General features: G+C 36.7%; 2 protein-coding genes and 1 long non-coding RNA gene across 10 annotated transcripts in view; 2 read left to right on the top strand and 1 right to left on the bottom strand.

The window, feature by feature from the left end:
- LOC139975557 (uncharacterized) overlaps positions 1-12650 on the bottom strand; it is a 466508-nt gene that overhangs the window by 346106 nt on the left and 107752 nt on the right. The gene's annotated exons all lie outside the window — the stretch shown is intronic.
- LOC139975547 (uncharacterized) overlaps positions 1-12650 on the top strand; it is a 199342-nt gene that overhangs the window by 110405 nt on the left and 76287 nt on the right. The window lies entirely within an intron of this gene.
- The window catches only part of LOC139975539 (elongator complex protein 5-like), a 133212-nt gene that overhangs the window by 84461 nt on the left and 36101 nt on the right, over positions 1-12650 (top strand). For 5 of the 8 annotated variants that reach the window (XR_011795761.1, XR_011795758.1, XR_011795760.1 and 2 more), the window contains 2 exons: positions 115-202; positions 473-1681. The exons of 1 other annotated variant lie outside the window; for it this stretch is intronic. Coding sequence is in view for 2 of the 7 variants with exons in the window: in XM_071983545.1 (XP_071839646.1) it covers positions 473-566 (94 nt within the window). In the remaining 5 variants the exon portion in view is untranslated. Of the gene's footprint in view, positions 1-114; positions 203-472; positions 1682-12650 lie in introns of those variants that run through there. 2 more of the 8 variants (XM_071983545.1, XM_071983544.1) reach the window with 1 other exon arrangement.

Raw genomic sequence — 12650 nt, 5'->3', positions numbered from 1 at the left:
TCATTCATATTTTCATGCTGATGACCTTTCAAATACTACCGTAGGATCAGCAGTATGCATATTGTTTTCCTAATTTTCAAGGTTAATTTACTTTTTTTCATCCTGATCCAACAGCCAACCTGACTTTTAACCTAGCTTTGAAAGGTTCGGAAAGGAAAGCTAAGGAGAATGTGGTCTTACCGTACACCTCAAGACAAGATAAGTAAGTATCTCAGCTTCCTTGTCGGTTAAAGAAGCTAAAATGAAGATGTATTAAGTTATTACAAAACAAACTATTGTACAAAATAGGATTGCATATGATAGAGGCAAAAGACCTGTGTTAATTTGTCCACAGTTTAATTAAAACGTCATCAAAACCACTATGCAGTCTGTTCTTTTATTTCTGGTTTGCATATGCAATTTGCTAAGTTATGACAGATGCATTATTTCCAGCTTTGTTGCACCTTTAAATTAATCTTCTTTTTTATTATAGGTCATCTGATGGAGGTCAGAGTCAGATCTTCTATGAACCAGATGAGGCAGATTACTTTGATGAGGAGGACCCTGATGATGACCTTGACATCTGAAGGAGATGTATGTATTTTTTAGATCCTCCTGCAAGCAGGAACTCGCGAAGAAACCATAATTGGCTTAAATCAAAGCCGCAAGCTGACCGAAGTCAGTCTCTTAGATGCATATTTAACGACCATGATTATGAATTGTCAACAACTCTGTAACTGGACGACATACATTAATCTTGGAGTGACTCGAACCACGGACCTTATGATTGGAAGGCACCGACGTTAACTACTGAGCTAGCACTCTGTGAGATCAGAGTCAGATCATCTAGGGAGCAGAGGACTTTGAGGAGTAGGACCCTGGATATGACCTTGACATCCTAGAAGGCAGATGAATTTGATTAGGACCCTGATGATCTTCCTCATAATACCTCATACTGTGTATATGTAACAGATTGGCCTGTACATTGAGACTACATGCTTTGTGTACCGTGTTCAATGACTGTTTCAACAAGCTACAGTATAGCGCAGCATCAGGAAGTAACAAATTGCCAATATCCTGGATGGGAATTGAGTAATAAACTCCTCCAGGTATTGATATTGTTATTCTGTTTAAAATAGTTTCACTTTCAGCTTGATACATTTCCTCTTGTGATTTCTGAAAGCAGCAGTCACGATTAACAAACTTCATTGGGTTCCTCTTCTATTATGATGTAGTTGCAAAGAGGTACACTGAGGCACTGGAAGCTCTGTATATTATTTCATAAAAATCTGTGCAATAGCAACAATTTTGGGGACTCTCTAAAATATTATTTGCAGTCCTATTTTTTTGATTGCGAAACAAAGCCCATCAATGGATCCAATTTGGGCCCTCAATTGCAGCTATATGTGTTAAACCTCTTTTACACTGACTGAAAGTTTCAGAATTAAAAACAGTGGATAATTATGCATTGGCTAACAACCATGAATCATTCAAGCATGGTGTCATTGGTTGAGCAAATGAAATCCTCATACAAGGGAAGTGCCCATTAGCAACAGCATGCAATCCTTAATCCTGCCATCTTGGCCATATGACAAGCTTTGCAGGTGATCTGCCAAACGGATACATTATGTCATTTCTCTCGGGTTGTTTGTATTGTTTGAACTTTCATACTATGCATAAAATAAAGCAAGTTGTCATGGAATCATCAGTTTGTTATCTTATCTTGAGTGATTATTGGTAAACTAACTGGAAACTAACAATCAAACATTGTTTGAAGCAATTCCACTTCTCTGTGTATTCTTGCTAGAAAATTTGAAAATGATTGAACTTAAAAAGTTCTTTATAGAAATGCTTGTCTAGCAATGTTGTAGCCTAGGGTCATTTACATGAAAAGCAAAATATGGCAAAGAAGGATTGTGTTGTATTACTTTAAGGTATTTATATTTCAAATAAAATAAAAACTGAATAACAAAATTGTCATGTGTCAATACAAGTATCAAGAGTACCTCATAACAATCTGAAAACTAATTGTTTCTAAATATAACTACAAAGGTTTTTGTCTCCTTAACTACCTATCAAAAGGTTGTTAAGAGAAGTACTGTAGCACGTTTCATGCACCACCTTTCTGTTTAAAAAGCACTTTTTATTGGATAAGTTCAATGAAACTGAAAAGGTTTAAAAGGGAAAGGATAAATTATCCAGGACATAATTTTGTTTTAATGGTACTTTCTTTTTTGCTCTTACAAACACCCTAGGTTATCGAAACAATGACTTTAGAAGTAAAAAAGTAACATCATCTGCTTGTAATAGGATGATAAAGTAAATTCTGGTTGAGAAATGCACTTTTGCGTAGATGTGTCATACCGTTTATGTCATCTCATGTTACAGTGCAATTATGAATCAAAACTACAGTATGAAATGTTACCTGAAAAGTAATGAAGTCGGTATTGAAGAACTTAGCAAGGGCGTAGGAACCGGGGTGCTGGGGGCGCCAGCCCCCCAGTGAAAAATATGGAGGGGCGGAATTATCATTCCGCCCCCCCCCCCCGCTTCGCAAGTCAGAAAACCCCTTTTTCATTTCCAAATGAGAAAAAATCTCATTTGGAGCACCAAATTGCATCTAAGGCCAGGTGAAAATGCAAAAATTTTTACAAAATGGAGTGGGTGTTGAAGTGTGCTACATTGCACCACATTGCATCTGAGGCCACCTGGAAATGCCCAAAAAAAAGACCCCTCCCCAGACCGGCCATCAGTCTTCAGCCCCCCCCCCCCCCCCCACTCAAAAGTACCTTCCAACGCCACTGGAACTTAGTATGCATCGACTCCGGGTATGTGACCTGATTAATGCACTTTCGTTTCAGCTTGGAGTACATCGTTTCTGAATGCTGCCGTGTTGGACGAGTCTAACTGTGATAGTAATTACTGGCTTTTGCTATTCCGCGTTGTATCCATTGCCAACTTTGCACTCCACGGTCCCCTTCAAAACTTTGCAAGTTCAGTAAGAGTAACTCCATAGTTTCCCCTTTCGAGAACCACAAAGAGATGCATGCTTTGTGAACGTGATAACTCGTTTTAATAGTCTAAGACCAAGGTATAAATCCTTTCATGGAACATATATGACTCCTTGGTAAGTCCACAGAGATGAAGTGAAGTCAACCTAGAATTCTCAACAGATAGTAGAAATCATAGCTTCACCTTTAAGTATGAATTCAAACATATTAAAAACACTGTTTAATAACACATGGTATCCATTATGCCATTAGATTATTTGAGGTGAGGGTTGGTTGCATGATAAATGGTTCTCACCAAAAGAAATTATGATTTTAATATATGTATATATATATATATATATATATAAATATAAATATATATATATTTATTTATATATATATATATATATATATATATATATATATATATATATATATATATATATATATATTTATATATTTATATATAGCAAATGGGAAAAGAGATTCCACAGTCATACAAAGTTCAACGGTAGAGCAGTTTAGTGGGAGAACAGATTCGTCCAGCATCACTGTAGCAGTGCAACGTCATCTAAATACAGACAAAAACAATGTAGAAAGCTGCATTAAACCTCACAAAAGAGATGGATGATGTTTTTCAACTGTAAATGTAAAAGTAACATAGTACCACATTGGCAGGAGAATTAATGAGATGACAAGAACTGAATGTTTCAAAGCTTTCAGAAATAGCCTCATAACATCTGCAAGATGAGACTAAAACAAGAGGTGTGACCTGAAAGTAGATGCAAACCTTACCATCATCTTTAGCCGATCATCTGAAAAAGACTTTTGAAGAGAAAAACTGTCACATACAACTAAGAAAAGCATTCATCTGTGTGTGGCTTGTTACTTTGTTTAATCTGCGATGTCATAATGCCACTAGGATCTGAAACATTTTACTTTCTCTTTGAATTTGTTTTCTAAATCTGTGTGAAGCAAACTACCATGATTAGGTCATGTTAAAAACTTCAATGTTTTCAATTCAACATTTACAAAAACCCATCTCTATTTACATTAAATAGAAATGGTCAAGAGATACAGATAAAAATCAACACAATTGTAGCACATGTGGCTCAGTGATGTCCTTCTTCGATTCGATCGTGTCTTCAGCCTTGGGTGAAAGGAAAAATGCTCTTTGAAATCTCCCAAACGGATTGAGATATTGCTTAGCTATTTGGAGAGGTTGTTCACCACAGTAATATATCTAGCACAAGCTCTAATAATGATGGTGGCACTGAACAACATCATTTGACAGTTTGGCGTTAGCTTCCTAGTAGCAAGAGGAATTGTAGTTCCCAAAAAAAAGGACCATGCACCATCATGGTCAAAGTTTAAAGAGAGGGGAAAGAATAACCATGGTACTGTCATTTTATACACAATATAGACACTTAGTAGTTTACTTTCGCCATCCCAAACATGATTGATGTACAATAATTTGTACAAGTATCTACATAAGTCAAGACTTGCTCTCCTAATCCTCGCATAATTTTAATTTACGATTATGATAGAAATAAGCATATCCACCGTATAAAGTAAGTTGATCATTAATCACTTCTTTGTTCAACTCCTCCCTGTACTTATATGCTAATAACGAAATTTGTGCATTGATTGTTGAGATTATCCCTGGATAATGAATACTATCAACATAGAAATAATTATTCCATGATCTATGACATATCATGGCAAACAGTTTGTCTGAAGTCATCTATTCATTCAAAGTAAATCACAAAGCAACCACAAATGTTATGTTCTGATTACACGTAGGCTTTGTGCGGACACACAAAGCCTTTAAAGTATGTTAATTTTCAGTTTCGATTATTTTATCGTGAAAAGCATTTCCTGAAACTAATTTAGCAATGCTACATTAAAGCAAGTACAACTCTTGTCCAGACCATTCTTTGAAGTGTTTGCTTGAGTCGTGACAAATTGTAAAAAATGACATTAAAACTGAAAGACATTTTGATCAGAAAATAATTTACATTAAAATTGTCAAGTCATGAATTTAGAGCAAGGCCAAGAAAAACTTGATTTTGGGATCAAACGCTATATTGCGTTTAATAATTCATTATACGTGCACAAAGTCTATGATGCATTAAACTAGACAAAACTAAAATATGGAGAAAGATTCACTGCAATGACGCTTTCTATTTGTTTTCTTCGTTTTAACATCTTCCTTAACATATTGACAAGACAGGAACGTCTTCTGCTAATATGAACGATACGTAAACCCATCAGTCAATAGAATAACGTGGGTGAACTAGAAATGAAAATGTTGCAATTTGTTATCATGACTCCGTCTGTCTGTTGCATTATTCCAACAGTTCGAAGCCTGGGAATTTAACCGACGTTTCCCAAGAAACTAACATTTCTTAACATAACAAGTGATAAAAAATGTAATTAATATAATCAGCCCTTGTACGTGACGATATAATCAAAATAATTTAATTACCGTTATCTAGTCATTACAGCTAAAGACTTAAAGTATTTGTTATTATAAGCCACACATGATAGGGTTTATTTGTATGACAGATCCTATTTTTTTCATCTTCGTCTTTGACACACCGTCTGTTCCGAGATCATTTGATATAAGTTAGCGTATTATACTTCTCCCTTTATTCTCTGTCACATTGACTCCAGAATCAAGTTCAGTTATGTCAGAAATAAGGTGTTGCAATAATGTACTACTTGAAGTGAAGTTATATGAAAGAAAATAACTAATCACTAGAATTATGATATTAACACGAACAATTTCTCACAATAATATTACGGTTACCGCTTATTCAATGTATATGCAATGTGTTGGTTCTTATGGATACATTGTCATCTCATCAACAGCACAATCCATTAGTCACCAGTTTCTTTCTTTGCAACCAGTCTAGCAATATATTTTACGTTGATCAACAATATCATTGTTGTTGTTATTAATGTTGTTATTTTTTCCGTCTCCGTCGGGCTGCATGTTATAAAAACACGAGTAGACAATAGTGGTTCTACAGTACGCACGACCAACTTAATATTTCAGCTTACGTATAGCCAATCACGGAAAAATGTTTTGCATGTGACATTAATGAGTATCATTAGTTAATGGCAATCTACCCAAGCGTAGAAGGGACATCACATTACCAAACTACAAATACATGTGCATTACCGCTGTAAACAGATTTACTAAACGGTTCAAAATCTGAAAACTATGCGAAATTTTCAAACTAGTACTTGGTATCAAGTGGGTAAATTATCAATTTTATAATTTATTACTTTGCAGCTAAAGAACCTCTCGTTATTGTCACATTTGTGAGGTTTTCAAGCAATAGTGTGCGAAATGCAAAACGGTCATTTGCAGGCATATACCGTATTGCATTATTAATAAGTTGTCATTGTGGATGTCCCTTCCTCGTTCAGACTGCTGAACCAGTTCTTCTGCAATTGGTCATGGTGACCGTCGAAATTAGCTGGGATAGTCTTCTTTAATTGGAGAGCGCTGATTCAAGTAGTTTTGTTTTATTTGATAAATTGATATTTCATTGATATATTTCCAAAGTATGACGTAAGAGACTGCGTGTTTGATGTATAACCATTTATTTCTCATGCTTATTAAAATACATTTATCGATAAATAGATAGTAAACTGGATTTTATTTAAAATACCAGTACAGACTCTTTTTTTTATTAAATCAAATTGATGTTTAGTAACCTTTAAAAAACTAATAAGTTTAACCATATGCTGCGCACACAGTATGAATGGCAAGTTCAGTAAAATATACGTAATCGTAGCAGAATTGAAGATATTTTATCTTAAAAATCATGAGAAAAGGTTATAATGAACTTACTACTTAGGATTAATGTCTTCAATTGCTTTACACTCATTGACTTCGTAGCTTTAAAGAAAGATTCAGAGCCAGAAATCTTGAAAATATGACTCTATCCAAACGATGCCATGGATTCGTAGCGACAAATTAACGATACTAATGGTACCAAGGGCCAAGTGCACCGTAAATCCTCATTGGCTTAGTGTTAAGATACCATGGCGACAGTCTACTAAGATCTCTTAACGTTCTTCTCGTGCAAATATTGTAATGTGAGACGGACAACACCGGTAATTTGGTAAACATAGTGGAGATTGTAAGAGAAAAATAACAAGTAGACTACGACTTTTATGTTTCTGTTGTGACCCTACATTGAAACAAAATATCGATAGGTTTTCTACTTTTTTTGTCTTTTTTTTCGGCATCTTTAGCTCAAAGCTAAACAAAGCTAACATCATAATCCTTATAAACATTTTCTATTGTGGAATTCATGATTCGTTTAGGAAGCATCTATAGAGATGATATAGGTATTTAACTAAACACGATCGAGACGGAGAGCAACAAGCGTATGACTTACAAAATACAAATAATATTCACACTGAAATGAAAGCACAAAATACAAGTTAACATTCTCTTGGTTTTACGTAATATAGGATTGTTTGATCCAGTTATATTAAAGAAACTTAAAAAGAACATTAAAACTATATTTTTTTTACAAATTGAGATTTCTTTTCTAAAGAAATTGTGCATTGTGGCCTTGGTTACTTACATGGTGACACGTGATAACGTGATATTTTCATCTGCATACGGGTATTTCATTCCTTTCCAAGAATCACGGAAAAGGAATTATAACAACACTAACCCACATATCAATAAAGCAAGTGGAAATATTTCTCTGATACAATATCATAAAATAGGTGATAATTTAAACAAATACCAACGGAACATTGGTTGTAGATATTCAGCATTGTGCGTTAAACAATTCAATGCCCTAGACAATAATGACCCAATTGTTTACCATACGTAGTCTTGAGTTTTAGTGTTCTGTATGGCGTTGCATGCTATTTGAAGTTACTCATCGAAGACACACTGAACACCATAGGCTAGGGTCTAAAGAGAAGGGCATTGATTAGAAGGAAAATCAACAAAACACGTAGCAAGTATATAGCAAGTAGCAACACATCATTACCGCCATACATATTTGAACGTATTCAGCACTTGTAATTTTCTCATTGGTTGTCGAAATTAAAATTGCATTTGAGATAAAAACTTTCAACCTTGATCGTCAAATGTCCAAAAAGTCAGCGTCATCACTTAAAAAGCTAAAGGTCATACCGTTATTGCTATTGACTCCTAAGTACGCAATGCCTATTAATTTAAATCACTCTTGGACTAATTAAAGTGTTTATGATAACAATACTCATATTTCTCTTAATCCAAAGTCTCTTCATCGAGGTAGTTTTCTTTCAGTTTTAGTTTAAACCAATTCACTTTTAAAACAATTCATACAGGCAAATTCATAGAGAGATGTACGTGAATAGTTTTAAAGCTGCAGATGAAATATATATATATCAGTTAGATGATGATCATTATACAGCAATACAGTCATATATTATTTCCGCTAATTCTGCCTTCACGAGAGCATTTTGATAATGCTTCAGTCATACTGAACTGTTTTAAACTGTTAATCGTAAGCATCGACTTCAAAAGTTGTTGACTGAGATCACTACAAATTCCCATGGCAATGTGTTTAGAGTTTTTAAGAATTTAAATAAAAAAGATATAGTTTGAACACTACTATATATATAGCAATTAAGTCACTGGACCTAATCGAACGTAGTCTGTAAAGTAAGGTGTAATAATGTCAGAGCATCTTCTTTAAATTATGGTTCAAAATCATACTTACTTCCGTAAGAGGGTTGTGTCTACGCATAAGAGCAATAGTGGGTCATGAATTCCATTGTATCATTGAAATTCGTTTGCAGAACACATCGATGTGGATAGTAAGTTATATGCCTACTACAGCCAAAGTCCCAACATGTTAAGGTATAACATTGAACGCATCTTCTAAATTGAAAATAAGACTCTTTTTGCGTAAGGTTATGTTTATTGTGTGTTAAACGTTCCACGGCATTTTTATTTTGTTGCTTATAGTCAGATTACAGGGTTTGGTAAATAACTATTTTTCATATTGTTCCTTCTTACTGATACCTGCTTTGTAATGTCGATCTTTTACTTCCTCGGAGCATAAAATAGTACACAAAAAAAGAATCTGTAACAGAAAGTGCGAGTCGGTTGTCTGTTGAGTTTTATCCGTACAGCAAATAAATGATTGCCTGACAACGTTTCGAATTAAAACAGATTGCATAGAAAGTACAGTTATATTCCTGTATTCATTATTATTTTCTCCTAAGCCATGGGTAAACATGAGATAGTATCTGTTACAAGCTTCTGCAATGGAGACACTGCAGTTTTAATTGTCACAGTATAAGTATCGTTACATTTAATGTCCTTCACCTTTTGCTAACAGACGTTTTGTTGTGCGTTGTTGAACAGTGCAAAATCAGCGTAATATGTGTTATCTTAATAATTAAAATCAATTGTAGGCAAAATATGCGGCTTACCGCCAACAAATGCTGCTTACCAACAGTTTTAAGTTGTTAATATTAATAGCTTTCACCCACTATGCATGACATAATGCGATTAAATTGTAAAGAGACGTTATTTAAGTTGACTTGTTCTTTTTTAAAGCAGTTAAGTCATCTTTGCACTCATCCTTCTATCCAGGGGCGGTCTGCTATCATTATTGTCACTGCGAATGTTCATCATATTGAAAGAGCCCCCTCAACCACGTAAAAACCATGCAATAGAGGTAATTTGGAACAAAAAAAGTAATTGACAAGAATAAACTTACAGGTGTTGATTCCAACATATGACATGGTGCAGAGTAGAAATGCTCAAATCGTATATGCATTTGAAAGGAGGAATATGAAAATTGACCTCATTTCTAGAACTGATTAAAAGAGCCCCTTTATTGGGGCCTCTTATTGTCAAATATTGGTTTCCGATGCTGGGCATATGTGTATTGCAACGAAAATCTCTATCAGTATTATCTCATCTGAAATTAACCATAAATTTTGTGCATTGACCAGGTGCTCTCTCAACTGTGCTTTATGATTATTATGGTAAAAGCATAAGAAGGGACCCCGAGGCCCCCAGTAAAAGTAGGCCTCCGGGAAATTTCCCGGCTTCTCGATGGGCCAGTCCGCCCCTGCTTCTGTCACTTCATTGTACAGTGAAACGACACTATGGATCAACTCTGACTCATTGAAATTGCTACTCGTTGTTGACAAATCATTTAATAAACATTATTAAGATGTGAAATTGAATTCAACAATCCAGTAGATGTACCAGTAGACTGTATCTAGGAATGAATTGAAAGTTCATCGACATCCTCTGCATCATCTGACAAAATGGTAATGGTGGAAACATCCTTCATAGGTTTAAGATTCGTGTTCACGTGAAGCTGAAATCAATATACAGTTGAACGTATTTTCCAGGAACAGAGGATCAAAGCTCCGGAAGATATTCAAACGATTGCTTTAATTCTACATATACCATCACACTCACTTCGGTTGAACATGAGATGCGCATTGTCTTGCCAGCGCAGTCTACCATTTGTCTTGTGGAGTGAAGACCTCACTTCACCTGGGAATGCAGGCACTGCATACATTCCTTGTTAGCTTAGAGTTTCAGCCTCGTCTGCTGGGAGCCGCTTTTACAAAGTGTGCACCTTTTTGTACGACACGTGTAGAATTGTCTTGTTTACTGCATCCTTCTGTAGACTTTGTTTGTTTTATCCAGAATAAAGGTATTGAATCTACAAATGACGGTATTATATCAATTGGAATGTATTGCATATGGACATCTACAATTCTGCATAGAGATTTCAATATATTTGAAACGAACAGTCGGGGCAATAAGTTATAACGCTTTGAAATGGGAAAAAGTTAGAAATAAGAGTTTCAAAACGACTCACTCTTAGCATGGATTTGTTCCTGGTCCTCCTGATCTATTTTTAAACTGTATTTTTGTATTATGAATTAACGACGATTGGCATTGCCATATACGTACTAATTAGATAATTACATGATCTGACCTAGTGCCTAATAATGTATTTGTCTGAGGTTAGTGTAATAAGCCCTAATGACTAAATGACTCAAATACATTAGTCGAATGTCTTATTTGAATATTTCATACTTGTTGACGACATGTTAACAATTTATGCTGCATATAAAAAGATGTACCCAAATTATAAGATTTGTACCTATGCGGATGATTTTTCGTCTCCAGAGGACGACATCGAGGTACTCTTCAGAATTATAAACAATTAACTCCTAAACCTTAATGTATGGTTAACAACTTATCTCTCAGTGTTAGCTAAATAAGTTGCGTGCTATTTTCCAATTGCCCTTTTCAATGCTGATCTGGAAGTTACTATAAATGGAGTTCTCATATAAGGAGTTTATGTGACGAAGTTTCTTGGTGTACTTATAGATCATGAACTGTACTGGTAAGAACACCTTAAGAATTTATAAGAAATAAAAAATAAATTCTTACGGTATCGGAAAAACAGTGGCTTGCTTTATATTTCATACTGTGTAAATTTTGTTACATATCTTAACTATTGTACAGGGAAATGATAATAATAAAAAAAAATACAATACTTCAGGGTCAAACTTTGAAGATCCTTGATTATAAATATGTCGTTCTTTCATTTAAAAAAAAACATACAAACAAAAGTTATTAGAACCTCTGGTGGGTTCAAGTTAAGATTCATTTAATAAGTAACTTTAATACAAGTGAAATGTATGTGTTAATGTTTCTTGTTGTATTCTTTCTTTTCCCATCGATCTAATTTTTGACGGAGAGACGGATGGACGGATGGACGGAGTGACGGGGGGACGGAGGGACGGAGGGACGGAGGGACCGAAGGACGAAGGGACGGAGGGACGGAGGGACCGAAGGACGAAGGGACGGATGGACGGAGGGACGGACGGACGGACGGACGGACGGACGGACGGACGGATGGACGGATGGAGTGACGGACGGATGGACGGACGGACGGACGGACGGATGGACGGATGGACGGATGGATGGACGGAGGGACGGAGGGACGGAGGGACGGAGGGACGGATGGACGGAGGGGCGGAGGGGCGGAGGTACGGAGGGACGGAGGGACGGAGGGACGGAGGGACGGATGGACGGATGGACGGGTGGACGGATGGACGGATGGACGGATGGACGGATGGACGGATGGACGGATGGACGGATGGACGGATGGACGGATGGACGGAGGGACGGAGGGACGGAGGGACGGAGGGACGGAGGGACGGAGGGACGGAGGGACGGAGGGACGGAGGGACGGAGGGACGGAGGGACGGAGGGACGGATGGACGGATGGACGGATGGACGGATGGACGGATGGACGGATGGACGGATGGACGGATGGACGGATGGACGGATGGACGGATGGACGGATGGACGGATGGACGGATGGACGGATGGATGGATGGATGGATGGATGGATCGTCTACTTCGCGGAACAATATCAATTATATTCTATGTACCGGTTGATATATGATTTGGGGAACTAGTGTAGCAGTAAGGGAAACTGTGGACTGTCTGCCTGTTCTTGTTTTTTGTTCGTGGGCTCGTTACGGACCCCTCTTCGTGGCATATTTGAAACCTATTTTCGTGGATCTGCTGTAGCAATTGCATCTGTCGTGTGAGTACGGGTTCGGAACCCAATGTAGCTTGATCATTCGGGGGCAGCAGTC

The sequence above is a fragment of the Apostichopus japonicus genome, chromosome 11 (genome assembly GCF_037975245.1).
Source record: "Apostichopus japonicus isolate 1M-3 chromosome 11, ASM3797524v1, whole genome shotgun sequence".
Classification (NCBI taxonomy): Eukaryota; Metazoa; Echinodermata; class Holothuroidea; order Aspidochirotida; family Stichopodidae; genus Apostichopus; species Apostichopus japonicus.
Note: the sequence above shows the minus strand (reverse complement) of the source record. Positions and strands in the feature narration are given on the sequence as shown.